General features: G+C 43.1%; 1 protein-coding gene and 1 non-coding gene across 2 annotated transcripts in view; one reads left to right on the top strand and one right to left on the bottom strand.

Moving 5' to 3' along the window:
- Positions 1-910: 910 nt before the first annotated feature.
- The window catches only part of ZC3HC1 (zinc finger C3HC-type containing 1), a 43021-nt gene continuing 16648 nt past the window's right edge, over positions 911-27283 (top strand). Inside the window, 6 exon segments of the mRNA XM_053553859.1 lie at positions 911-1125; positions 2857-2968; positions 10210-10360; positions 10935-11018; positions 26882-26916; positions 26919-27017. Coding sequence (XP_053409834.1) covers positions 980-1125; positions 2857-2968; positions 10210-10360; positions 10935-11018; positions 26882-26916; positions 26919-27017 — 627 coding nt within the window. The 5' untranslated portion in view covers positions 911-979.
- LOC128560657 (small nucleolar RNA U13) lies at positions 16512-16613 on the bottom strand. Its single transcript, XR_008373126.1, has one exon. It is a non-coding gene; the product is annotated as a small nucleolar RNA U13 (small nucleolar RNA).

Here is a 27283-nt window from a genome sequence, read left to right as displayed (position 1 = left end):
AATTAGCATTTCCTTTTTCTTTAGGTACATTTAGCTATATGGGAACAGGATCAGAGTAGCAGAAAAATTGAATTCAACTATGACTGATGTGTTGCCAAATGAGCACTATTTAAAGCAAGAGATGTTCAAGTAAATTGAGAAGGTGTTCAAGCTATTTTTTAGCTTAATTTATTCTGCTTTTTATTATGATATTGTCAAACATACTCAGTAGTAGAAAGAATGACTTAATGAGCTGATGAATTCAAAATCTAACAGTTAAGAACATTTTGCAAATTTCTTTAATCTGCTCCTCTACATGTTTTCTTTTCCTGGAGCATGTATTTATTTATTTTTATGAGACGGAATCTCACTTTGTCTCCCTTCCTCAAAAGCCTTACCTTCTTAATCTCGCCTAAGAACTACCTGTATCTCACTACTGCCATTGCCAGTGCCTAACAGTGTATAACACTGTTACACTTTGAATAAATAACACTAGTTAACACTAGTTATAGTACACTAGTTGTACTATAACACTAGTACAACACTTTGAATAAATACTCGTTGGACAAGGGAAGGAGAGAGTGCTCAATAGCGTCCAATGCCACAGATTTCTAAATCCACCTGTAACATGGGCTCTAAGAAGGATTCTAAATTATTTGCTCCGAGCAAGGGTAGACACTCACTTGTAAAAAGACGGAACTTAGGAGGGTCCTATGAGTTAATTTACTTGAAAACTAAATTGAGCCCCTCAGCCCTGCTGAATTTGGAGAAACAGCGCTCTGAAAATTCCTTATCACCCTAAATATGCTAGTTCATAAAGCAAACGATTCATCTAGGTTGTCCTAAATGCTGCAACCCTCCTCCAGCTCTGCTTGTAAGGTTCTGAGATGATGTGGGGGCGGGGGGCGGGTCCCGCGGTTTGTCAGCGGATCTCGGCTGCCCAGAACGGAAGTTCCCGAGCCTTCAAAGCCGCGGGGAAGCAACTTGCCAACGGACCGAGATGGCGGCGCCCAGTGAGGGGCAAGCGTTCGTTGCGGGGATTGAAAATAATTGGGGTACAGGCGTTCGTTCTCCAGAAGGGACCCCTCAGAAAGTCCGGCAGCTGATAGATGAAGGGATTGCTCCGGAAGAGGGAGGCGCGGACGCGTAAGTTCTCGAGTCAGTCCTGGGTTCGGCTCTGGAAGAAATGGAGAGGGTTTGGTGAACACAGGCCTGGGGCCAGGATGGGAGTTGGAGGGTACCCCGCTCGGTCGGCGACTCTGGTGGTGGGCTCTGAAAGAGACTGGTGTTAAGTAAGCTTGGTCGGCTTCGATCTTCCCGCTCGGATGGACTGAATTCCGCTCAACGGGCAGAATTTTACCTTAGGGAATTATTTTTGAAAGGAAAAAGTGAGGACCACTAACTGAATGAGTGCACCTGACATCTCTTCGTTAGGGTTCTCAACCTTTTTTGCGCTGTGTACGACTTTGGCAGTTTGGTGAAGCTTGTAACCCCTTTCAGAATAATATTGTTAAATGCTTGGAGCGAATAACTTGGAGTTATAATTACGTCGAAACGTAGTTATCAAGATAGAGAAAAAGTTACGCAGTAACTTGGTTTTTTGTTAAAGAGTTTATAATATCTAGTATGTTATCAACCGTCATTTTGAAGTAGTGGTGAGCATAAACGTTATTTCAAAACATGTGCAACAACCATAGTAAATGTGATAAAATTATGTGACAAAGTCACAGATGCTGCTAATACTACTGCAGTGTTTCGTTTTGTTTTGAGACAGAGTCTGACTACGTCGCCCTCGGTGGACGTACTTACAGCTCACAGCAACCTCAAACTCTTGGACTTAAGCGAGTTTCTTGCCTCCACCTCTCAAGTAGCTGGGACTACAGGCGCCCGCCACAATGCCGGCTATTTTTTGGTTGTAGTTGTCATTGTTGTTTGGCAGCCCCTGCGGGATTCAAACCCGCCAGTTACGGTATATGTGGCTGGCGCCCTAGCGGGTGAGCTGCAGGGGCCGAGCCAATACTACTATAGTTTTTTACCTTCATCAATAATCAGAAGAAATGCTGAATTTCAGAGATGAGTGAAAAATGAAATAAATGTACTTTTTTCCCCATCCAAGTTTATGGTTCCTTTGAATTTTTTCCAAGAACCATAACTCCTCAGGGCTCTCTGAGAATCTCTAAGAAAGATTCTTAGAATAAATTTGTTTTGAGTTATAATTGTTGGTATAATCCTATTTTTATTAAAATAACTTTTGTCTTTCAACAATTCCAACTCCTCTCCTCCATTCCTAGGCACTGTTGAAATGTCTTTCACTGAAAATGAGAGGATTGCTTTGGTGATTTTTTTCCCCCTTAACTTTTTTCATGAAATCTCTCAAAGACTTTTACTGTGATTTGAATTTTCTCAGTTCTTTTTTTGGAAGGAATGGGTATCCGGGGTCCATCTAGGTAGAAATATATAAATTATGCTATTAAAAGAATTAAATTTCTAAAGAGGTTCAAATTGTGTAAATCATACCTGAAGTCTTATTTTGTGTTTACTGAAGTTATGCAAAATACTATTGGAGAACAATGAGTAAGCTAGGAGAATATTTTGCCAGTATTAGTAGAGCACTGTAGAGGTAGAAATTGAGATTGAGGAATGATTAAACTGTAAAGAATTTTGAATGCCATACTGAAGAATTTGGGTTTTATTTAGTAAGTATTATGAAACCATTGAAAACACTAAGTAGAAGAATGACATTACTAAAATGAGTTTTAGGAAGCTTAAAATCCAGTGTTGGTATGATTCATATTGTGATGAATAAGTTAGATAAAAAACATTTAAGCAGAGTAGTACCATGAAAAGATTACCAACAGTTTTGCTGCTTTATATTAGGAAAGATACATCTGCTGCATCCCAGTCAGTTAATGGATCACCCCAAGCAGAACAAGCTCCATTGGAATCTACAAGCAAAGAAGCCTTCTTTAACAGAGTGGAAACATTCTCTATATCCTTTTTTACTTGATGTGAGTTGCACTTTCTACCTGCTCCTATGATTGTTAATTCTTCTAGGGTATTATACCACTTAACTCTGTTTTAAATTTAAGAATCAGTCTTGGCTGGCAGTGCCTGTGGCTCAGTAGGTAGGGTGCCAGCCACATTTGGTTTGAACCCGACCTGGGCCAGCTAAAGCAGCAATGACAATTGCAACAACAATAAAAAATAGCCCGATGTTGTGGTGGGCACCTGTAGTCCCAGGTACTCTGGAGGCTTGAGGCCAGAGAATCGCTTAAGCCCAAGAGTTTGAGGTTGCTGTGAGCTGTGACGCCATGGCACTCTATCCAGGGCAACAGCTTGAAACTCTATCTCAAAAAAAAAAAAAAAAAAGAATCAATCTTGGTAAGACATTTTATAGGAAAATCAGTATCATAATATGTTGTCCTCAGAGAGATATTTGAGATTACCTAGCCTTTTCATTTTACAGAAGAAAAAACTAAGAGCCTGAGAGAAGAAATAATAATTAATATCAGTATATAGTATGTTTTCACATATATTATCACATTTGATCATCACCTATGAAAATAGGTATTACTAGGCCAGGCGTGGTGGCTCACGCCTGTAATCCTTGCACTCTGGGAGGTCGAGGCGGGTGGATTGCATTAGTTAACGGGTTTGAGACCAGCCTGAGCAAGAGAGAGACCCCGACTTTAAAAAAAAAAAAAAAAGGATAGGAGTTGTGGCAGGTGCCTGTACTCCCAGCTACTTGGGAGGCTGAGGCAAGAGAATCACTTGAGCTGAAGAGTTTGAGGTTGCTGTGAGCTGTGATGCCACAGCACTCTACCAAGGGCAACAACATGAGACTCTGTCTCAAAAAAAAGCAAAAAATAGAAAAGAAAAGCTAATAGGCATTACTATTATATTATTATTACACTTGTTTTACAGAAGAGGAGACAGTTTTGGGTAAGTCACATAACTTGCTCAATATCAACCTGCTTACAAATGGTAGATGTAGGATTATAGCCTCATGTCTCTTGAGATTTTTCTTTGTGTATTAGTTCTCTATTATTGCATAGCAATTACCCTAAACCTTAGTGGCTTAAAACAGCAAACATATGTTATCTTATAATTTCTGTGACTCAGAAATCCAAGCATAGCTTAGCTGAATCCTTGGGCTCAGAATCTCTCAGAGGCTGCAGTCAACATTGGCCATGGGTCAGGCACTGTGGCTCATGCCTGTAATCCTAGCACTCTGGGAGGCTGAGGCAGGTAGATTGCTTGAGCTCACAAGTTCAAGACCAGCCTGAGCAAAGCAAGACCCTGTCTCTACTGAAAATAGAAAAATTGAGGCAAGAGGATTACTTGAGCCCAAGATTTGGAGGTTGCTGGGAGTTAAGACGCCACGGCACTCTACCCAGGGCAACAACTTGAGACTGTCTCAAAAAAAAAAAAAAAAAAGATTGGTCATGGGCACTGTCATCTCAAGGCTCAGCTACAAAAAGATCCCCTTCCAAACACTTATATGATTGTTGGCAGGATTCATTTCTTTGTGGCTGTTGTATTGAGGGCTTCAGTTGCCCGGAGACCTCACTTGGTCCCTTGCTCCATGGATCTCTCTGTAGAGACCATTCACAACTTGGCAGCTCTTCCATCAGATTCAGTAGGAGAAAGAGCAAGATGGAAGCCACACTCATCTTGTAACCTAATCTCAAAAATAACATCCCATCATTTTTGTCATATTTTATTCATTAGAAGCCTATGCTCAAAAGGAAGGGATTACACAAGGGCATGAATGCCAGAAAGCAGGGATCACTGGAGCCACCTTATGTGGCTCAGTAGGGCGCTGGCCCCATATACCCAGGGTGGTGGGTTCAAACTCAGCCCCGGCCAAACTGCAACAACAAAAAAAAATAGCCAGGTGTTGTGGCGGGTTCCTATAGTCCCAGCTACTCGGGAAGCTGAGGCAAGAGAATCGCCTAAGCCCAAGAGCTGGAGGTTGCTGTGAGCTGTGATGCTACGGCACTCTACCGAGGGTGACAAAGTGAGACTCTGTTTTCTAAAAAAAAAAAAGTCTCAGCGCCTGTGGCTCAAGCAGCTAAAGTGTCAGCCACATACACCTGAGCTGGCGGGTTCAAATCCAGCCTGGGCCCGCCAAACAATGATGGCCTGCAACCCCAAAATAACCGAGTGTTGTGGCAGGCGCCTGTAGTCCCAGCTACTATGGAGGCTGAGGCAGGAAACTCGCTTGAGCCCATTAGCTGTGATGCCACGGCACTCTACCCAGGGCGACAGCTTGAGGCTCTGTCTCAAAAAAAAAAAAAAAAACCTGTCTACATCACTTTGCTTTTACAGAAATCTTTAGTAGTTCCAGCTGTTTTTTATTCCAAGTTTGTCTTTATTATCCATACAAACATCTACATTTCTCTTTTACAGCACAAACTATTAAGGTCCTGACCTAGCAATAAAAAAACTCAGAATTTAAGACCATGAAATATACTAAACCATTTATGTTAATAACATTCACAGCTTACAGCAACCTCCAACTGCCTCAGCCTCCCAAGTAGCTGGGACTACAGGTGCCCGCCACAATGCCTGGCTAGTTAATAGCATTCTTTATAGCAAAAGGATCCACTTGAGAATCACACCTTGCACCTACTTGTCATGTTGCTTTAGTCTTCTTTAATTTGGAACATTTCCTCAGTTTTTCCTTGAATTTTATGAGCTTGATATTTTTGAAGATTACAGGCCAGTTATTTTGTAGAGTGTATCTCAATTCACATTTGTCTGATGTTTCCTTATGATTGGATTCAGGTTATGTGTGTGCGTTACGAAGCATTGCTGAGTTCTCATGGCATCCTGTCAGGTGGCACAGTATTTTCATTTATCCATTTATGGTGATTATCACCTCAGTCACTTGATTAAGGGTATGTTTGTGACATGTTTCCATTGTAAAATAACTCCTCTTTTGCAATTAAAAGGTATTTTGTGCGGAGGGTCTTAGAATCTATGTAAATATTTCTCATCAAATGTTATTCATTTATTTGTAGCAGCATGGACTCAGATTTCATTTTTTATTCAATAGGTTATAATCCATTACTATCATTATATATTTTGATGTACCAGTTGTCCCTGATTTGGTCAGCAGGATCCCTGTTGAGTTGGCTTCTGTGTCTCTGGGACATGCCCATATAATTTTCTGACTTCTTTATTGCTTTCTGGAACAAGAAATTCTAGGCTTACCTTATCTTGGTCTTGGCCTATCCCTGCAATCAGCCATTTTTCCAAGAACCCTTGGTTTTGGGGGTTTTTTTGTTTGTTTGTTTGTTTAGTAAAGAATGTTATTTAAAGACCAAGATCTGGGTACAAGGTGATTTCATAACTTCTGAGGTACCACTGTGCTCAGGCCCTTTCAGGGGAAAAAGCTAGGGAATGTATATATACACACACACCCCTACATTCATGTTTCCACACACATATACACATTTACATACAAATTTATTTCTATATTTATCTTAACTTTTTTTTTTTCTTGAGACAGGATGTTGCTCTATTACTCTTACTCAGGCTGGACTACTAGTGGCATGATCCTGGCTCACTGCAGCCTTGACCTCCTGGGCTCAAGTGATCCTTCTGCCTCAGCCTCCTTAGTAGCTGAGACTATAGGCATGTGCCACTATGCCCAGATGATTTTTAAATTTTGTGTAGAGACAGGGTCTTGCTATGTTGCTCAAGCTGGTCTTGAACTCACTGCCTCAAGCCATCCTCCTGAGTTGGCCTCCCAAAGTGCTAGGATTATAAGCCTGAGCCACCGCACCCAGCTTATCTCCATATTTTTAGAAACTGAGTTCCTGCTAACATCTGTAATTCCAATTTCATGCCACAGGATTCATTCTAGTTTTCTCCCTTTTCAGCACTGAATTCTTCTTCACCCCTTTCAGGCCCTAGCATTCCCCTGGGTTGCCCCATGTGGATGCCATTTACATGCAACTTAGGTTCTGACACCTATACTGAGCTGCCTCTCCCCATCCCCTGGCTCAGACATATTCCTTTTTCACCACCTGATGACTTTATTAAGACTATATTGCTCTGGAAGGGGAAGTTATTTTAACCATCCTTCTCTTGTTCCTTGTGTTTGAGGAGATGCATTTTCTTTTGTTCTTGATGAACAAAATTAATCACATTTGCATATGATAATTTTTTAACTTAAAATAGTTAAGTGATTTATTCTATGTACTTTTTTTAAGAGGTAAACAATCGTTTTTAATTTTTTCCATTTGTATTGAATATTCTTTTTATTATTAAATCATAGTTGTGTGCATTATTTTATTTATTTATTTTTTGAGACAGAGTCTTACTTTGTGACCCTCAGCAGAGTGCTGTGATGTCACAGCTCACAGCAAACTCCAGCTCTTGGGCTTAGGTGATTCTCTTGCCTCAGCCTCCTGAGTAGCTACAGGACTACAGGTGCCTGCCACAATGCTATTCTTTTTTTTTTGCCACAATGCTATTTTTTTATTGCAGTTTGGCTGGGTCTGGGTTTGAACCTGCCACCCTCGATGTATGGAGCCGTCGCCCTACTCACTGAGCCACAGATGCCACCATATGTACTTTTATTCTAGGTAATCCCTATTCCTTTAACATCTATATCTAAATTTTATTTTCTAGCCTTCATTCTTTTTTTGCTTATATTATAATGTTTTCCAAATTTCCATGTCTTAGAAAAAATATAGAGCTTTCCTATATCCTCTTTCATGTTTTATCCTTTTTTCCCTTGTGCTCTGTAAAGTAAGAGCTTGTTAGGTAAAACATAAAAAACTGATTGTTAAATATTAAGGATCAATAAAATATTTTAGGCCACTGTCCCAAGTACAGGCATATGATGTTTTTAGTATTTAAAACACATATACTGGGTGGCGCCTGTGGCTCAGTGAGTAGGGTGCCGGCCCCATATGCCAAGGGTGGCGGGTTCAAACCCAGCCCCGGCCAAACTGCAACAAAAAAATAGCCGGGCGTTGTGGCGGGCGCCTGTAGTCCCAGCTGCTCGGGAGGCTGAGGCAAGAGACTCGCGTAAGCCCAGGAGTTAGAGGTTGCTGTGAGCCGTGTGACGCCACGGCACTCTATCCAAGGGCTGTACAGTGAGACTCTGTCTCTACAAAAAAAAACAAAAAAAAAAAACACATATACTAATATACACCCTTTTGTACAAACAATCAAATGTCGAGGATAATGAAGAATATTATTAATTATACTGTTTTTATTTTTTGGAAAATAAAAATGGGTATAGGAAATAGGAGTGCATATTCAGAATCTAGGATAATGGGGTTTAAAAAAAAAAATAGAAAGCCAGGACTTGGCACCTCTGGCTTAAGCGGCTAAGGTGCCAGCCACATATACCTGAGCTGGCGGGTTCGAATCCAGCCTGGGTCACCAAACAACAATGATGGCTGCAGCCAAAAAAGGGCCAGGCATTATGGCAGGTGCCTGTAGTCTCAGCTACTTGGGAGTAGAAGGCAGGAGAATCACTTGAGCCCAGGAGTTTGAGGTTGCTGTGAGCTGTGATGCCACAGCACTCTACCCAGGGCAACAGCTTAAGGCTCTGTCTTAAAAAAAAAAAAAAATAGAAAGCCAGGTGCAGTGTCTCACACCTGTAATCCCAGCACTTGGGAGGCTGAAGTGGGTGGATTGCCTGAGCTCTGGAGTTCAAGACTGGCTTGAGCAAGAGCAAGATCCTGTCTCTAAAAAAACAGCTGGACATTGTGTCAGACACCTGTAGTCCCAGCTACTTGGGAGGCTGAGACAAGAGAATTACTTATACTTAAGCCCAAGAGTTTGAGGTTGCTGTAAGCTATGACGCCACAGTACTCTACCAAGGGCAACAAAATAAAACTGTCTCAAAAAAAGGAAAAAGTAGTAGAAAAAAGTAGTAGTATGGTGGCTCAAGCCTGAAATCCAGCACTTTGGGAGGCCTAAGTGGGAGGATTGCTTAAGGTCAGGATTTTGAGCAAGAGCAAGACCCCATCTCTATAAAAAATAGAAAAAATTAGCTGAGCATGGTAGCATGCTCCTATGGTCCCAGCTACTCAGGAGCCTGAGGTAGGAGGATCACTTGAGCCCAGGAGTTTGAGGTTGTAGTAAGCTGTGATGACTGCATTCCAGCTGGATGACAGAGACTCTGTCTCAAAAAAAAAATGTGGGCAAGGCGAGGTGGCTTATTCCTATACTCCTAGCACTCTGGGAGGCCGAGGTGGATGAATTGCTTGAGCTCAGACTGTCTCCAAAAAAAAAAGGTGACAAGTATAGATGAGTGGCAGAAAATCTGTGCCTAGTTTGACTTTGACCATCCCTAATTGCTTAGGCATGTCCCAGTGCTTTCTCTTGTGTTTCTTAAGTTCCTAGTATTTCAAAATAAGTAGAAGTGAATTATGGCTTATGAATTATATTCTACCCCACAACCAATAATAAACATTTTAAACACATGAAACAGCCAGGTGTTGTGGCTCATGCCTGTAATCCCAGCACTTGGGGTTAAGCCAGGATGATTTTTTTTTTTTTTAAATTGTGACAGAGACTCAAAGCTGTTACGCTAGGTAGAGTGTTATAGAGTCACAGCAACCTCAAGCTCTTGGGCTTAAGGAATTCTCCTGCCTCAGCCTCCCAAGTACCTGGGACTATAGGCACCTGCCACAATGCCTGGCTTTGTTGTTGTTGTTGTTGTTGTTGTTGCAGTTGTTGTTGTTTTAGCTGACCCGGCTGGATTCAAACCCTACAGCCTCGGTGTATGTGGCCGGCGCCCTACCCACTGAGCTACAGGTGCTGCCCAGCCAGGAGGATTCTTGAGGCCAGATATTTAAGAGTAACCTGTGCAACATGGTGCAACCACATCTCTTCAAAAAATAAATAATTTTAAAAATTAGCCAGGCTTGATGGTATACACCTGCAGTCCCAGCTACTTGAGAGGCTGAGGTAAGTATTGTGCTTGAGGCCCTGGAGTGGGAGGTTACAGTGAGCTATGATTACACCACTACATTCCAGCCTGGGTGATAGGGCAAGACCCTGTCTCTTTAAAAAAAAAATTACGTATAACATGTATGTATATAAAATACATAAAGCTGTGTTTATTACCCGAATGGCCATTGTTCTGAAGTTTTCATTTCTGTCTTATTCATTTAATTCATTTTGTTAATTCATTTAATTCATTCATTCTTAATCATTTTAATCTACTTGCAGTATTGTTTTTCTTAACATGAATACTCTTTAAAATGGGCAGGTAAGCCCCCTGAGCTGTCTCCACTTGTCTGTGCAAAATATGGCTGGGTCACAGTTGAATGCGATATGCTCAAGTGCTCCAGCTGCCAAGCTTTTCTCTGTGCCAGTTTACAACCAGCTTTTGACTTTGACAGATGTAAGTATAAGGTACAAATTATATTTTTCTTCCAAGATATACTATCTTCATTCAGAAAAGAGCAATCACTTCTGTTTAATCAAAATATGTGTATAACAAGGTGAATTTGTGATTGCCTTCATACTCATTAGCCTCAGTCATTACTTCTTTTCTTTTAAACTAAGCTCTCTACTTTAGAGTGAACTTAACTTTATGTATTCTAAGTAACTAATAGCAGTGTATGTACTTTATTGTTTCAAAATTTGTACTTTGATTCTGACTAAAAAAAGAAATAAGAAAAAAATCCAAAATTTATATTTTCAGGTAAAATGATACAAAGAAATTTTATGAAAACTCACAATTTGGAATTCCCTGCCCAATGAAATATGTGACACTGCCTTTGTTGATCATAGAAACCCAATTTAGAACAGGTGGAAAACATTAAGACGATGTAGTTACTAATATTTTCACGTATTTTAAAATTCTCTAGTTATTTTTATTTCTAGTCAAATCTTTACTCTTAAAGGCCCTTGGGCGTTCATTGGATTTTGCATCTATGTGTTTGTGAAGGCATTGCTACCTATGTGAATTTCAGATAAGGAACGATGTGCTGAACTGAAGAAAGCCTTGTGTACTGCCCATGAGAAGTTCTGTTTCTGGCCAGACAGCCCCTCTCCAGGTACTTATTTCTCAGAATTCCCATTTACCATTTCACCTTGGTCCTTGCATTTCTAATGTTGTCTATTTCTTTGTGAAAACCGAGTCTTCGGAATTTATTTTTCCTCCTTTCAATTTGGGCTTTTCAAGAAGAACTTATATTCATTTATGTTACTAATTTATTAAGTGCATTTGACATACCAAGGGCTTAATTATTATCCCACTTAATCCTTCCAGGGGCCCTGTGGGGTGGACATTATCAACCCACTGTTTTTGCCAGGAAGGCTATGTTAACCAGGGCAATGAAAATATGTCAAATGGTGTATGGTGCCCCATGATTGCATTCATGTACACAGCTATGATTTAATAATAAATAAAAAAAATTAAATAAATAAATCAACCCACTGTTTTTAGGCTAGGAAACTAAGAATCAGAGGTATTAAAACTAACCAGAGAGAACTCATAACTACGGTTTTATCTAATTGCAAACCCTCTGCTTTTCTTACTATACATAGCAACCCATGTTCTAGAACCTAGGCTTCTTTTAGACTAAGGTGCACTAATGATGGCAGTTAAAGAGGGGTTTGGTTGCTAAAGAAGACTCACAAGACCCCCATTTTTTTTTTTTTTTTTTTTGAGACAGAGCCTCAAACTATTGCTCTGGGTAGAGTGCTATGGTGTCACAGCTCACAGCAACCTCCAGCTCCTGGGCTTAAGCGATTCTCTTGCCTTAGCCTCCCGAGTAGATGGGACTACAGGTGCCCACCACAATGCCCAGCTATTTTTTGGTTGTAGTTGTCATCGTTTGGCAGGCCTGGGCCGGAATCTAACCCGCCAGCTCTGGTGTATATGGCTGACACTTAGCCACTTGAGCTACAGGCATCCCCCAACAAACCTGTCAAATTAGAGTGATTATAAGCTGGGCACAGTGTCTTAGCACTCTGGGAGGCTGAGGCAGAAGGATCACTTGAGCTCAGGAGTTCAAGACCAGCTTTGAGCCAGAGTGAGATCCCATCTCTACTAAAAATAAAAAAAGTTAGTTAGGGGCGGTGCCTGTGGCTCAGTCGGTAAGGCACCAGCCCCATATACCGAGGGTGGCGGGTTCAAACCCGGCCCTGGCCAAACTGCAACCAAAAAATAGCCGGGCGTTGTGGCGGGCGCCTGTAGTCCCAGCTACTCGGGAGGCTGAGGCAAGGGAATCGCTTGAGCCCAGGAGCTGGAGGTTGCTGTGAGCTGTGTGATGCCATGGCACTCTACCGAGGGCCATAAAGTGAGACTCTGTCTCTACAAAAAAAAAAGTTAGTTAGGTATGGTGGTAGGTATTTGTAGTGCCAGCTGCTCACGAGGCCAAGGCAAGAGGATTGCTTGAGCCCAGGAGTTTAAGATTGCTGTGAGCTGTAATGATACCAGGATACCTGGGAAACAGAGCAAAGACTCTGTCTCAAAAAAAAAAAAAAAAAAGAATGATTACAAACCTGCAGTTTATTATAGTAAGACAATACACTATAACAGCAGCACTTTTGAGGCCAGCCTGAGCAACATAGCCCTGTCTCTAGAAACTAAAAAACAGTACTGAGTAAGGGTATCATCACAGCCAAAAGCTGCCTCAGTGAGTTCAAGCTCGTATTTTCTCTCTGTATAAGGGCCATAGCAGGGCACTTACCATCAGGTGCTACTGATGTGTACACAGAACATTTTGGAATAAGAGAGCCCAAAATGTAGTCTTAACTGGGATTCTTTAGTATTTTATTGATCTGCTAAGCATTAGCTTCTATAGCAGAGCTCTCTGGTGGGGAATCATACCAAGACCAGGTACAAAATTCTTCAGACCCTTAGTTAAAAAGCAACACTATTTATCTGTATATTTCATGCCTTGACCAGGGAGCAGTGCCTTTTAGGTATGTATTTTTTATTTCAGTAGGACTGCTCAGGCTAATTCCAGGGTCAGTGATGGCTAGGAATATTCCATGAATGGCAACTAAGAGGAAAAAATATATTGACAGTAACCAGAGATGGCTATCTATCTCTGATAAATGAAGGGGTGGCAGAAAAGGGATTAATTAAGAAAAAAAATGGTTAAAGTGAAGATGATTATATAATAAGAATTATGTGCTGTTGACTGAGCTATTTTACAATATAGTATAACAAAACTTAGTCCTAGGAAGATTTGAATCCATTCCTGTCCAGTGCACTGCAAGTTTTTTTGTTTTGTTTTGTTTTTTAATTTTTTGAGACAGAGCCTCAAGCTGTTACCCTGGGTAGAGTACTGTGACATCACAGCTCACAGCAACCTCAAACTCCTGGGCTTAAGCGATTCTCCTGCCTCCTCCTCCCAAGCAGCTGGGACCACAGGCACCTGCCACACGCCCAGCCATTTTTTGGTTGCCGCCGTCTTTGTTGTTTGGCAGGCCCGGACTGGATTCAAACCGCCAGCTTAGGTGTATGTGGCTGGTGCCTTAGCTGCTTGAGCCGCAAGTTTTTTTTTTAGAGACAGGTTCTTGCCCTGTTGCCCAGACTGGAGTGGTGCAGTGGTGCATGCATAGCTCACTACAGCCTCAAACTCCTAGGCTTAAGCGATCTGCTTAGCTCAGCCTCCCAAGTAGCTGGGACTACAGACACATGCCACCACACCTAGCTAATTTTTTCGTGTTTTATTTATTTATTTTAAATTAATTTTTTCTTTTTGAGACAGAGTCTATGTCCCTCTGGGTAGAGTGCCATGGTGTCACAGCTCACAGCAACCTCAAACTCTTGGGCTTAAGTGTTTTTCTTGCCTCAGCCTCCCAAGTAGCTGGGACTACAGGCAACCACCACAACGCCCGGCTATTTTTTGGTTGCAGTTGTCATTGATGCTTAGCTGGTCCGGGCTGGATTTCAGCCCACCAGCCTCAGTGTATGTGGCTGGCACTATAACCATTGTGCTATGGGTGCCGAGCCTGTGTTTTTTTGTTTTTATTTTTTTAGAGACAAGGTCTCACTATATTGCCCTGGCTGGTCTCAAACTCCTGGCCTCAAGTGATCCTCCCAGAGTGCTGGGATTGCAGGCATGAGCTACATGCCTGGTGAGCTTTGCTTTCTTGATTCCATACCTTCACTTACCACCTTGGAGACCTCTAATTTCTATCCAGACCTCTCTTTGGAGCTTGAATTATATTTTCATCTACCTTTTAAACATTTTTACTGGGCGGCGCCTGTGGCTCAGTGAGTAGGGCGCCGGCCCCATATGCCGAGGGTGGCGGGTTCAAACCCAGCCCCGGCCAAACTGCAACAAAAAAATAGCCGGGCGTTGTGGCGGGCGCCTGTAGTCCCAGCTGCTCGGGAGGCTGAGGTAAGAGAATCGCATAAGCCCAAGAGTTAGAGGTTGCTGTGAGCCGTGTGACGCCACGGCACTCTACCCCAGGGCGACACAGTGAGACTCTGTCTCTACCAAAAAAAAAAAAAAAAAAAAAAACATTTTTACTTAATATTATAGGGATGTGAAACTCAACATATACAATACTGATGATATACCTAAAATTTTCTCCATCTTGGTAAATGATCTGACCTCCCCTCCCGGTTGTCTTAGCCAGAAACCTGGAAGTCACTGTGTATTCCATTCCCTCTTGTTTCCTACCCTATTATTCCTATCCATTCTGCATCCTAAGTAGATCTCAGGTATGACCTTTCTGTTATTACACCTCCTCGTGTAATAATGTTCCTTGAACATTCAAGAGACTTTTGTGTGGAGAAAAGAACACATACAACTGTTTACACTTTAATGCTTAAATCTATTAAGCATACCTAATAAATACAGTTTTGAAGGTAATTTTTTCTAGCATTTACCAATAATTATAAACTAAGTTAAATTTCTTTAAAACTTTTAAATTGGTGGCGCCTGTAGCTCCGTGGGTAGGGCGCTGGCCATATACATCGAGGCTGGCGGGTTCAAACCCAGCCTGGGCCAGCTAAGCAACAGACAACTACAACAACAACAAAAAAAATAGCTGGGCGTTGTGGCAGGCACCTGTAGTCCCAGCTACTAGGGAGGCTGAGGCAAAAGAATCACTAAAGCTCAAGAGTTTGAGGTTGCTGTGAGGTCTGACACCATAGCTCTCTACTGAGAGCGACATAGTAAGACTCTGTCTCAAAAATAATAATAATAATAAAAAACTAATAAAAATTTTAAATTGTGGCTTGGTGCCCGTAGCACAGTGGTTATAGCGCCCACCCTATGCACGGAGGCTGGTGGGTTCGAACCCAGCCTGGGCCAGCTAAACGACAATGACAACTATAACAAAAAATAGCTGGGCATTGTGGTGGGTGCCTGTAGTTCCAGCTACTTGGGAGGCTGAGGCAAGAGAATCAAGCCCAAGAGTTTGAGGTTGCTGTGAGCTATGATGCCACAGCACTCTACCAAGGCCATCATAGTGAGACTCTGTCTCAAAAAAAAATATATATATATATACCATTTGATGACTTTCCCTTGAATCTTTCATTTATGTATATATATGCTTTAAAAAAAAAAGTTTAGGCTTCGCGCCTGTAACTCAGTGGTTAGGGCACCAGCCGCATACACTGGGACTGGTGGGTTTGAACCTGGCTCAGGCCAGCTAAACAATGACAACTACAACAAAAAAAAAGCTGGGCATAGTGGTGAGTGCCTGTAGTCCCAGCTACGTGGGAGGCTCAGGCAAGAGAATTGCTTAAGCTCGAGTTTGGGGTTGCTGTGAGCTATGACTCCAAGGCACTCTACTGAGGGTGACATAGTGAGACTGTCTCAAAAAAAAAAAAAAAAATTGTAATTATTAACTTGTTAGGACTGATTATTTTGAACATGCATGTCACTTTTCTTTTTCTTTTTTTGAGAAAGAGTCTCACTCTGTTACCCTGGGGTTGAGTACCATGGTGTTATCATAGCTTACAGCAACCTCAAACTCTTGGGCTAGAGCAATCCTCAAGCCTTAGCCTCCCGAGTAGCTGGGACTACTGGCTAATTTTTCTATTTTTCTTAGAGATGGGCTCTTACTCTTGCTCAAATTGGTCTCAAACTCCTGAGCTCAAGCAATTTACCCATCATGGCTTCTCAGAATACTGCTAGGATTACAAATGTAAGCCACTGCACCTGGCCACATTATTATTTTTTCTTTTCCTTTTTTTTTTTGTTTTTGTAGAGACAGAATCTCACTTTATGGCCCTTGGTAGAGTGCTGTGGCGTCACACAGCTCACAGCAACCTCCAACTCCTGGGTGATTCTCTTGCCTCAGCCTCCCGAATAGCTGGAACTAAAGGGGCCCACCACAATGCCAGGCTATTTTTTTTTTTGCAGTTTTTGGCCTGGGCCGGGTTTGAACGCGCCACTTTTAGTATATGGGCCCTACTCCTTTGAGCCACAGGCACTGCCCCATCTAGTTATTTTTTTTTGTTGCAGTTTGGCCAGGGCCGGGTTTGAACCTACCACCCTCGGTATAGGGGACCTGCGCCCTACCCACTGAGCCACAGGCACTGCCTTATTATTTTTTTCTTTTTTCTTTTCTCATGTCAGGAGGGTAGTGTGCTGACATTGTTACAAGGTTTGAAGGAGGCACATATCACATGAGTATGAAAACACAGTCATCACATTTATAAACTAGAAAAGGATCTGAAACACTTTGTTTAGAGAAAGAATTTCATTCTGTTGTCCCAGGCTTGAGTGCGGTGGTATCATCCTCGCTCACAGCAACTTCAGACTCGGGTTCAAATGATCCTCCTGCCTGAGCCTCCCAAGTAGCTGGGAATACAGGCACCCACTACCACACCTGCCTAATTTTTCTATTTTTTAGTACAGATGGGGTCTTACTTTTTTTTGCAGTTTTTGGCCTGGGCTGGGTTTGAACCCGCCACCTCTGGCATATGGGACCAGTGCCCTACTCCTTTGAGCCACAGGTGCTGCCCCTCTTTTTTTTTTTTTTGTTGAGACAGAATCTCAAGTGTCGCCTCCAGTAGAGTGCCAAGATGTCATAGTTCATAGCAACCTCAGACTCTTGGGCTCAAGTGATTCTCTTGTCTCAAGTATCTGGGACTACAGGTGCCCGCCACAGTGCCCAGCTATTTTTAGACAGGAAGTCTCTCTCTAGCTCAGGCTAATTTCCAACTTGTGAGCTCAGGTGATCCGCCCTCCTCAGTCTCCCAGAGTGCTGGGATTACAGGCATTCAGCTACCACACCTGGTCAACAGGGTCTTATTCTTGCTTAAGCTGGTCTTGAATTCCTAAATTCAAGTGATCCTCCCACCACAGCTTTCCAGAATGCTGCAATTACAGGCACGATCTACCACACCTGGCCCAGATTTGAAACACTTTAAATGCTACACAAAATATAAAAATAACATTAATGGGTGGCACCTGTGGCTCAAAGGTGTAGGATGCCAGCCCCATATACCGGAGGTGGCGGGTTCAAACCTGGCCCCGGCCAAAAACTGCCAAAAAAAAAAAATAAGAATAATAATAGTAACATTAATTATAAAATATATATTTAAACGCATGTTAAAGCATTTTCATGATGGGTTTAATTTCTTCTCTGTTTGCTCTTTTACCTGCATAGGGTTTAATAGCAGTTAGACCAAACCTAAAATTAGAAGAATGTTCTTGGGACCTACTTTCTTCTCCCAAGTTTTACAAAACTTAAGCCACAGGTCATCAAAACATTTTACTTTCCTATTGTTAAACTCATTTGATTTTTAAAGTTTACATCTTTTCTATTGATTTCAGTTTTTTATAACCTGACTTTTCTTTTTCTTTCTTTTTTTTTTTTAATTGTTGGGGATTCACTGAGGGTACAAGAAACCAGGTTATGCTGATTACATTTGTTAGGTAAAGTCCTTCTTGCAATCATGTCTTGCCCCCAAAAGGTGTGGCACACACCAAGAGCCCACCCCTCCTTCTGCTCTTCCTTTCCCCAATCTCCCTCCTTCTTTCTCTCTCTGCCCTCCCCTTCCCCCACCCCACCCCCTTTTTGTTTTTGTTTTTTTTTTTTGAGACGGAGTCTCAAGGGATTGCCCTGGGTAGAGTGCTATGGTGTCACAGCTCCCAGCAATCTCAAACTCTTGGGCTTAAACTATTCTCTTACGTCAGCCTCCCGAGTAGCTGGGACTACAGGTGCCTGCCACAATGCCCGGCTAATTTTTCTTTTTGGTCGAGTTGTCATTGTTGTTTGGCAGGCCCAGGCTGGATTCAAACCTGCCAGCTTCAGTGTATGTGGCTGGCACCCTAACCACTGAGCTACAGGTGCCGAGCCTATAACCTGACTTTTCTAGTAAAATGATGCATCTTTCTAAGTTGATGGCATGTGTTTTGATTATATAGGTTACTTGAAACAACTTTAAATAATTTGGTGAATCGTTAAGGGATATTTTCTTGTATCTGAATATAAAAAGTATCCATTTATTCTATTTTCATCTAAAATTTCTGGGGCTGGGTGCAGTGGCTCATGCCTGTAATCCTAGCACTCTGGAGGCTGAGGCAGGTGAATTTCTTGAGCTCAGGAGTTTGAGACCAGCCTGAGCAACAGTGAAACACCCCATCTCTTAAAAATAGCCAGGCATTGTGGCGGGCACCTGTAGTCCCTGCTACTTGGGATGCTGAGGCAAGAGGATTGCTTGAACCCATGAGTTTGAGGTTGGTAGATGCCACAGCACGCTGCCCAGAGCAATAGAGTGAGACTTTGTCTCAAAAAAAAAAAACAAAAAACTTAATTGGCTTGGTGCCCTGTGGCTCAAGCAGCTAAGGCGCCAGCCACATACACCTGACCTGGTGGGTTCAAATCCAGCACGGGCCCGCCAAACAACAATGATGGCTGCAACCAAAAATAGCTGGACGTTGTGTGGGCGCCTGTAGTCCCAGCTACTTGGGAGGTGGAGGCAGGAAAATTGCTTGAGCCAGGAGTTTGAGGTTGCTATGAGCTGTGACACAGCACGGCACTCTACCCAGGGTGACGAGCATTGAGCTACTGTCACTCAACACACAAACAAAAAAATATTTTTAGTTAAAAAAGTTCTAAAATTTTGAAATGTTTTCAAGTATAAAACAAAGAAATTATAGATGATAACAAAATCTCTGTATCTGCCCCCTGACCCCACTTAATCCCACCATTTTGACGTCCTTGCTTGAAACCATCCACCTTGCTTTCTTTCTGATAAGAATTACAGATACAGCTGTATTCCTTGCCTCCCTATCCTAAGAGGTAACTGCTATATGAAATGGTTGTTTGGCTCGGCGCCTGTAGCTCAAGTGAGCTAAGGCGCCAGCCAATGATACACCAGACCCTGGAGGGTTCCAATCCAGCCCAGGCCTTGCCAAAGAAACCATAACAACTACAACCAAAGAGTAGCCGGCTTTGTGGTGGGCGCCTGTAGTCCCAGCTACTTGGAGGCTGAGGCAAGAGAATCACTTAAGCCCAGGAGTTGGGGGTTGCTGTGAGCTGTGATGCCACGGGAGTGTACCCAGGGCGATAGCTTGAGGCTCTGTCTCAAAAAAAGAAAAGAAATGGGCATCGGCACCCTGTAGGCTCAAGCAGCTAAGGCCCCAGCCATATACACCTTGATCTGGCGGGTTTAAATCCAGCCCAGCAGGACCGCCAAACAATGATGGCTGCAACCAAAAAAAATAGCCGGGCATTGTGGCCGGTGCCTATAGTCCCAGCTATTTGGGGTGAGGGCTGAGGCAGAAAATTGCTTGTAGCCAGGAGTTGGAGGTTACTGTGAGCTGTGATGCATAGCACTCTACCTAGGGGGTGACAGCTTGAGGCTCTGTCTCAAAAAATAAAGAGAAAGAATGGTTATTAGTGTGTTTATGGATATTTACTTCTGTAACATTTATACATGTTTTTTACATTTGTATGTTACCGTACCATGTAATCCTTCTACAACCGGCTTTTGGGGGGTGGTGTTCAGCTTTTTTTTGAAATTAATCCATGTTGTCACACATAGTATGTTTGAGTCTTTGTAATTAGTAGATCCATCTAAAATTTTAATCTCTTAGGAAATAAGGGATAGAGTTTGCCCAGTTAAGTGCTCCCTTTGGGAAATTTAGTTTAGTCTCATCTTGGAACCTCACTGTCAAACTATTTCTACATGATTATTGTGCGTGATGGTAGCTTGAAAACTTTTTACCCTCATTGTGTGTCATCACAGATGCTGATCAAGTCTTTCTATTCTTAGTACCCCAATAAGTTCCTACTTATTCACATTCTGTTTAGCATATTTGTACATCTCTTCTCACTTACACATAATTTGAGCTTTTTGTGGACATGTAGGTTAATGTTTTTCATCAAATTTGGAGAGTTTTCAGCAATATGTCCCTCAAATAGTCTTCTCCTTTCTCTCTCTCCTCTCCTGCAACTCCCATTATGTAAATATTGGTGTTCTCGAAGGTATCTCAAAGATGTCTAAAGCTTTGTTTATTTTTCTTCATTGTTTTTTCTTTCTGTTTCTCAGATTAGATAATCTCAGTTGGCCAATCTCAAAGTTTGGTGATTCTTTCTTTTGCCAGGTCAAATCTGTAGTCAAATCCTTCCAGTGTTGTTTGTTTAGTGTTTTTTTAAGAAACAGGATCGGGTGGTGCCTATTGCTGCTCAGTGAGTAGGGCTGAGGCAAGAGAATCACTTGAGCCCAAGAGTTTGAGGTTGCTGTGAGCTATGATGCCACTGCACTCTACCAAGAGCAACAAAGTGAAACTCTGTTCCCTCCCCCCAAAAAAGGAAAGAAACAGGATCTTACTCTGTTACCCAGACTGGAGTGCAGTAGTCCTTTATAGCTCACTGTAGCCTTGACTTCTTGACTTGCTGGGCTCAAGTGGTCCTCCCACCTAGTGTCTCAAACAGCTGGAACTATAGGCACACATTGCCATGACTGCCACCACCTCAGCCTGCCAAAGTGTTGAGATTACAGGCATGAGCCACCACACCCAGCCATTCAAGTGAATTTTTTATTTCAGTTGTTATACTTGCCAACTCCACAATTTCTATTTGGTTCTTTTTTAGAATTTCTCTATTTGGTGAGACATCTTTCTCATATTTTTCTTTAATTCTGTAGACATGATTTCCTTTAGTTCTTTGCACATTTAAAATAACTAAAGTATCTGTCTGTCAGAAATAGCAGATGTTAAGAAATGGAAGAACATACCATGCTAATGGCTGCTGCACACCTTTCAGGCATGGGACACAACTACAAGAGGGACTATACCTAACAAATTCAAATATTGTGACAGGGTTGTTTGTACCCTCACATTAACCTGAAAATAAAAGTCTATTACAGACTTAATGCAATCCCCATTGAAGTACCAAGGTCATATTTTGAAGAACTTTAAAAAATAGTACTTTGTTTCCAATGTGCTGAATACTAATATGATACTAATATATAAAACAATTACATGCCCACAAGAATGATAAAAACACACATACAGTCTAGCGAGGGGGAGCGGGGAGGACAATTGGCGAGATCTCACCTAATGTGCACAATGTGAGGGTGTTCAGCCCCATGGGTGAAGGGCCTCAATTACAACTTGAACTGTACCTTGGAAGTAAGAACAATGTAACCTAAAAATTTGTACCCTCATATTGAATTTGAAATAAAAATTAAAATAAAGTATCCTGTGTCCGGGTTTCTCAGTGGCAGTTTCTTTTGGCTGCTTTCTTTCCTGTGTGTGAATCATACTTTTCTTGTTTCTTTATCTCTCTCATAATTTTGTTGAAAGCTGTACATTTAAAATAATGTAATATATGGGCAGCGCCTCTGGCTCACTGAGTAGGGTGCTGGACCCCATACACCAAGGGTGGCGGGTTTGAACCCAGCCCCAGCCAAACTGCACAAAAAAAATACCCGGGTGTTGGGCGGGTATTTTAGTAGTCCCAGCTACTCAGGAGGCTGAGGCAAGAGAATCGCCTAAGCCCAAGAGCTGGAGGTTGCTATGAACTGTGACACCGCAGCACTCTACAAAGGGCGACAAAGTGAGAGTTTGTCTCTTAAAAAAAACAAAAAAAAACAGTGCTGTGACTTAACAGAATAATATATGTAATGTGGTTCAGTGCCCGTAGCTCAGTGGTTAATGGCCCAGCCACATAGACCAAGGGTAGCAGGTTCGAACCCAGCCCGGGCCAGCTAAACAACTGCAACAAAAAAAATACGCCCGGGCCGGGCGGCGCCTGTGGCTCAGTGAGTAGGGTGCCGGCCCCATATACCGAGGGTGGCGGGTTCAAACCCGGCCCCGGCCAAAACTGCAACAAAAAAAAAAAATAGCCGGGCCTCTGTGGCAGGCGCCTGTAGTCCCAACTGCTTGGAAGACTGAGGCAAGAGAATCATGTAAGCCCAAGAGTTAGAGGTTGCTGTGAGCCGTGTGACGCCATGGCACTCTACCCGAGGGCAGGTACAGTGAGACTCTGTCCTCTTACAAAAAAAAAAAAAAATAGCCGGGCCTTGTGGTGGGCGCCCATAGTCCCAGCTACTTGGAAGGCTGAGACAAGAGAATCGCTTAAACCCAGGAGTTGGCGGTTGCTGTGAGCTGTGATGCCGTGGTACCTCTACACAGGGCAACAGCTTGAGGCTCTGTCTCAAAAAATTAAAAAAATAGGCTTGGCACCTGTGGCTCAAGTGGCTAAGGCCCCAGCCACATACACCTAAGCTGGTGGGTTCAAATCCAGCCCAGGCCCACCAAATAACAATGACGGCTGGCAACCAAAAAATAGCTAGGTGTTGTGGTGGGCGCTTGTAGTCCCAGCTACTTGGGAGAGCAGAAGCAGGAGAATGGCTTAAGCCAGGAGTTGGAGGTTGCTGTGAGCTGTGATGCCACAGCACTCTACCTGGGGTGACAGCTTGAGGCTCTGTCTCAAAAAGATAAGTAAATAGGGCTGGCGCCGCTGTGGCTCAGTCAGTAAGGCGCCGGCCCATATACCGAGGGTGGCGGGTTCAAAACCCGGCCTCCCCGCCAAACTTGCAACCAAAAAATAGCCGGGCGTTGTGGCGGGGCACCTGTAGTCCCAGCTACTCGGGAGGCTGAGGCAAGAGAATCGCTTAAGCCCAGGAGTTGGAGGTTGCTGTGAGCTGTGTGAGGCCACGGCACTCTACCGAGGGCCAGAAAGTAAGACTCTGTCTCTACAAAAAAAAAAAAAAAAAAGAATAAGTAAATAAGTAAAAAATAAATAAAATAATGTAATGTGTCAACTCTAGAAATTAGATGCACACTCCCAGCCAGTGTTTATTTTTTGTTGTTGATACAGTTTGTTTTGCAACTTTTTTTACTAATTCTAATTCCATAAAACGTATGTTTTTTTGTTATGTGTGAGCACTTTGCTGGTTAGCTTAGCAGTCAGATGGAGATTGGATGGAGATTGCCCTATGCCCCTAGAGCCCATTCAGTACCCAGCCCTTCCCCAGGAGCTCTGTGTGCATGTCAGGCACAACCATCAGAAGTTAAACAGGTGGTTTGCAGTTCTGTGTGAGCCTGCAGCCTCAGCGTCAGCCAAGAGATGAGAGCTTGAGGGCCTCCTCAGGTCTTTCCTGGAAATGTGTACAGCCCCACACATGCATGTGTCCCAGATTCCAAGGAATGTGTCAGAACTTGTCAAGTCCTTTGCATGGCCATCTTATTTCCCAGCTTTTTCATGTAGAGTTTTTGGTCACTCCTTATTTGCCCCAGTTCATACTGTTGCCTCAAGCATCTGTGAGGTTTAAACAGTTGCTGCTATTATTTTTTAGAAATCCCTTTGGGGAAAAGGCTGTTCTCACAGTGCCAAGGCAATTGTCTAGGCAACTGCTATGCATATGGCATAGCGACAGTTGGCTAAGATGGGACTTAGGAGGAGCTCCACTCTGTCTGTGCTCTTCAGTGGCTCTTGAGCTGCTGCCTTCCAAGGATGGGAACAGGTAAAACTGCCACAAAACTCTCTGTACTTACCATGATACGGTCATTTTTCTTGAACAGACATTTCCTAGATATTACAGGGCTTGAGTTAATCTCCAGAGTTTTCTGAGAAATTTGATTTTGATGACTTTTGCTAGTGTTCTTGTTCTTCTTACAGCAGAGCGGATTTTCCAAGGTCCGTCCTTGTTTTTTTTTTTTTTTTTTTTGTAGAGACAGAGTCTCACTTTATGGCCCTCGGTAGAGTGCCGTGGCCTCACACAGCTCCCAGCAACCTCCAACTCCTGGGCTCAAGCGAACTCTCTTGCCTCAGCCTCCCAGGTAGCTGGGACTACAGGCGGCCCACCACAACGCCTGGCTATTTTTTGGTTGCAGTTTGGACCGGGGCTGGGTTTGAACCCGCCACCCTCGGTATATGGGGCCGGCACCTTACCAGCTGAGCCACAGGCACCGCCCTCCAAGGTCCTTTCTTTACCATTCCTTCTGATGACATGCCACACAGTTTGAAACAGGAAGCATGTACTTGGCAAGGTGCAGTGGGGTGCACCTACATTCCCCAGCTGCTTTGGAGGCTGAAGCAGGAGAATCACTTGAGCCCAGGAGTTTGAGGTTACAGTGAGATATGATGATGCCACTGCTCTAGCTGCAGAGACAGAGTGAGACTGGCTCACACCTGTAATCCTAGCACTCTAAGAGGGCAAAGCAGTGTGGAATTGTTTGAGCTCACTAGTTTGAGACCACCCCTGAGCAAAAGTGAGACCCTGTCTCTACCTAAAAATAGAAAAAACTGAGGCAAGAGGATCGCTTGAGCAAAAGAGTCGGAGGTTTCTGTGAGTTATGATGACTCCATGGCACTCTACCATGGCAACAAATAAAAAAAAGAGGCCAAGCATGGTGGCACATGCCTGTAATCCTAGCACTCTGGGAGGCCAACGCTGGTGGATTGCCTGAGCTCAGGAGTTTGAGATCAGCCTATGCAAGACCAAGACTATTTCTAAAAATAGGAAATCTAGCCAGGCTTTGTGGCAGGTGCCTGTAGTCCTGGCTACTTGGGAAACTGAGGCAAAAGGATCACATGAGCCCAAGAGTTTGAGGTTGCTGTGAACTATGACACCATAGCACTCTACCCAGAGTGAAAAAAACACATTGATTTATTGTCCTGACCCAAGACATGGAATCAGCAACTCTCCAAAAAGCCTGGTTCTTTTTTATCTTTTTTTTTTTTTTTTGAGACAGAGTCTCACTATGTCACCCTTGGTGGAGTGCCCAGGCATCACAGCTCACAGCAAGCTCTAATTCTTGGGCTTAAGTGATTCTCTTGCCTAAGTAGCAGGGACTACAGGCGCCCGCCACTACACCCGGCTGTTTTTTTGTTGCATTTGTCTTTGTTGTTTAGCTGGCCCCTGCCAGGTTTGAACCCACCAGCCTCCGTGTATGTGGCCAGCGCCCTAACCACTGTGCTACAGGTGCTGAAAAGCCCTGCTTCTTTTTAAAAAATATTAGAGTAATATTAGAGACCAAGATCTGTTTGCTAAAGATGTAGATAATTGTGCTACTGTTAATGCTTTGGGAATCTCTTCCACAATAACAAAACTGGAAAAGAGATTTTTTCCCCCCCAAAAAAATAGCTTTATTAAAGCGTAATTGGCATAAAAGAAACTACACATATTTAGATGTACAGTTTGATAAGTTTTTCTGTTTTTTTTGGTTTGTTCATTTGTTTGTTTGTTTTGAGACAGAGGTTTCAGTATGTTGGCCCTGGATGGAGGGGAGGTGGTGTCACAGCTTACAGCAACCTCAAACTCTTGGTCTTAATGGTTTCTCTTGCCTCAGCCTCCCAAGTAACTGAGATTACAGGGTGCCCGCCACAATGCCCAGCCTATTTTTTTGTTGCTACATTGTCATGGTTGTTTAGCAGCGGCCAGCCTGGGTTCGAACCCACTAGCCTCGGTGTATGTGGCTGGGCACCTTAGCCGCTGAGCTATAGGCGGCCAAGCTATTTTCTTTTATTTTCATTCCCACTCTCCCGAGTAGCTGGGACTCCAGGTGCCCTCCCCAGTGCCCGGCTACTTACCTATTTTTAGTACAGATGGGGGGGGTTCCATTTTTTGGTTTTTTTTTTTGAGACAGAGTCTCACTATATGCCACCTTCTGTAGAGTGCTATGGCGTCACAGCTCACAGCAGCCTCAAACTCTAGGGCTTAAGCAATTCTCTTGCCTCAGCCTCCGGAGTAGCTGGGACTACAAGGCACCAGCCACAATGCCTGGCTTTTTTTTTTTTTTTTTTTTTTTTTTTGCAGTTGTCATTGCTGTTTTAGCTGGCTGGGGCCAGGTTTGAACCCACCACCCTCGGTATATAGGGCTAGCACCCTACCCACTGAGCCACAGGGCGCAACCCCTTTTACTTCCTCTTTTTTTTATTTTTTGAGACACAGAGTCTCACTTTGCTGCCCTTGGTAGAATACCATGGCATCATAGCTCACAACAATCTCCAACTCTTTGACTCAAGCGATCCTCTTGCCTCAGCCTCCGAATTAGCTGGGACTATAGGTGCCCCTCCCACAACAACCAGCTTGTTTTTAGAGATGGAGGGTCTCACTGTTCCTCAGGTTTGTTCTCCAACTCATGAGCTCAGGTGATCCGCTCACTTTGGTCCTCCCAGAGTACTGGGATTACAGGCATAAGCCACTGGCTGTCTCTTCTGTAAGTTAATTTTTTTTTAAGTTCACGATGGAGCCTTATTGTGTTGTCCAGGATAGCCTTGAGTTTCTGAGACCAAACAGTGCTTTTACCTCAGCTTCCTGAGTTGAGACTACAGGCATTCACCACTGTGCCCTGGTCTTCTGCTATTTAAACATGACCACAATGGTATCATTACAATCCTATCAACAAAAACCAGTGATTTCTTAATGTTCATCAAATATATCTCATCAGTTTTATGCTTCCCCATTGTTCTATACATTTTTTTTTTCTTTTTATACTTTACATCAATATAATCATCCAGTTTACTTTTTCCACAGATCGATTTGGGATGCTGCCATTGGATGAGCCCTGCTATTCTTGTTAGTGAATTCCCTGGATCGTTTTCAAAGCCTTTGTCACTTGGACCTCCAGCTTCCTTCCTTGAGGCCCAGAGGACTTGAAAAACCATGGTGAGTTTTTTCTGGGGAGGTTTATACCCAAAGTATTTCTTTTAATGATAGGAGGGTACAGTTAAGGAGACAACTACTTATCTGTCTCAGCTGATCTTTTCTTCTTTTTTTTTTTTTTTCTGAGACAGAGCCTCAAGCTGTTGCTCTGGGTAGAGTGCTGTGGCATCATAGCTCACAGCAACCTCAAACTCTTGGGCTCAAGCGATTCTCTTGCCTTAGCCTCCCTAGTAGCTGGGACTATAGGCGCCCACCATAAACACCCGGCTATTT

This window comes from Nycticebus coucang, chromosome 11, assembly GCF_027406575.1.
Source record: "Nycticebus coucang isolate mNycCou1 chromosome 11, mNycCou1.pri, whole genome shotgun sequence".
In the NCBI taxonomy this organism is placed as follows: domain Eukaryota; kingdom Metazoa; phylum Chordata; class Mammalia; order Primates; family Lorisidae; genus Nycticebus; species Nycticebus coucang.
This window is presented reverse-complemented; position numbering and strand designations above follow the sequence as displayed.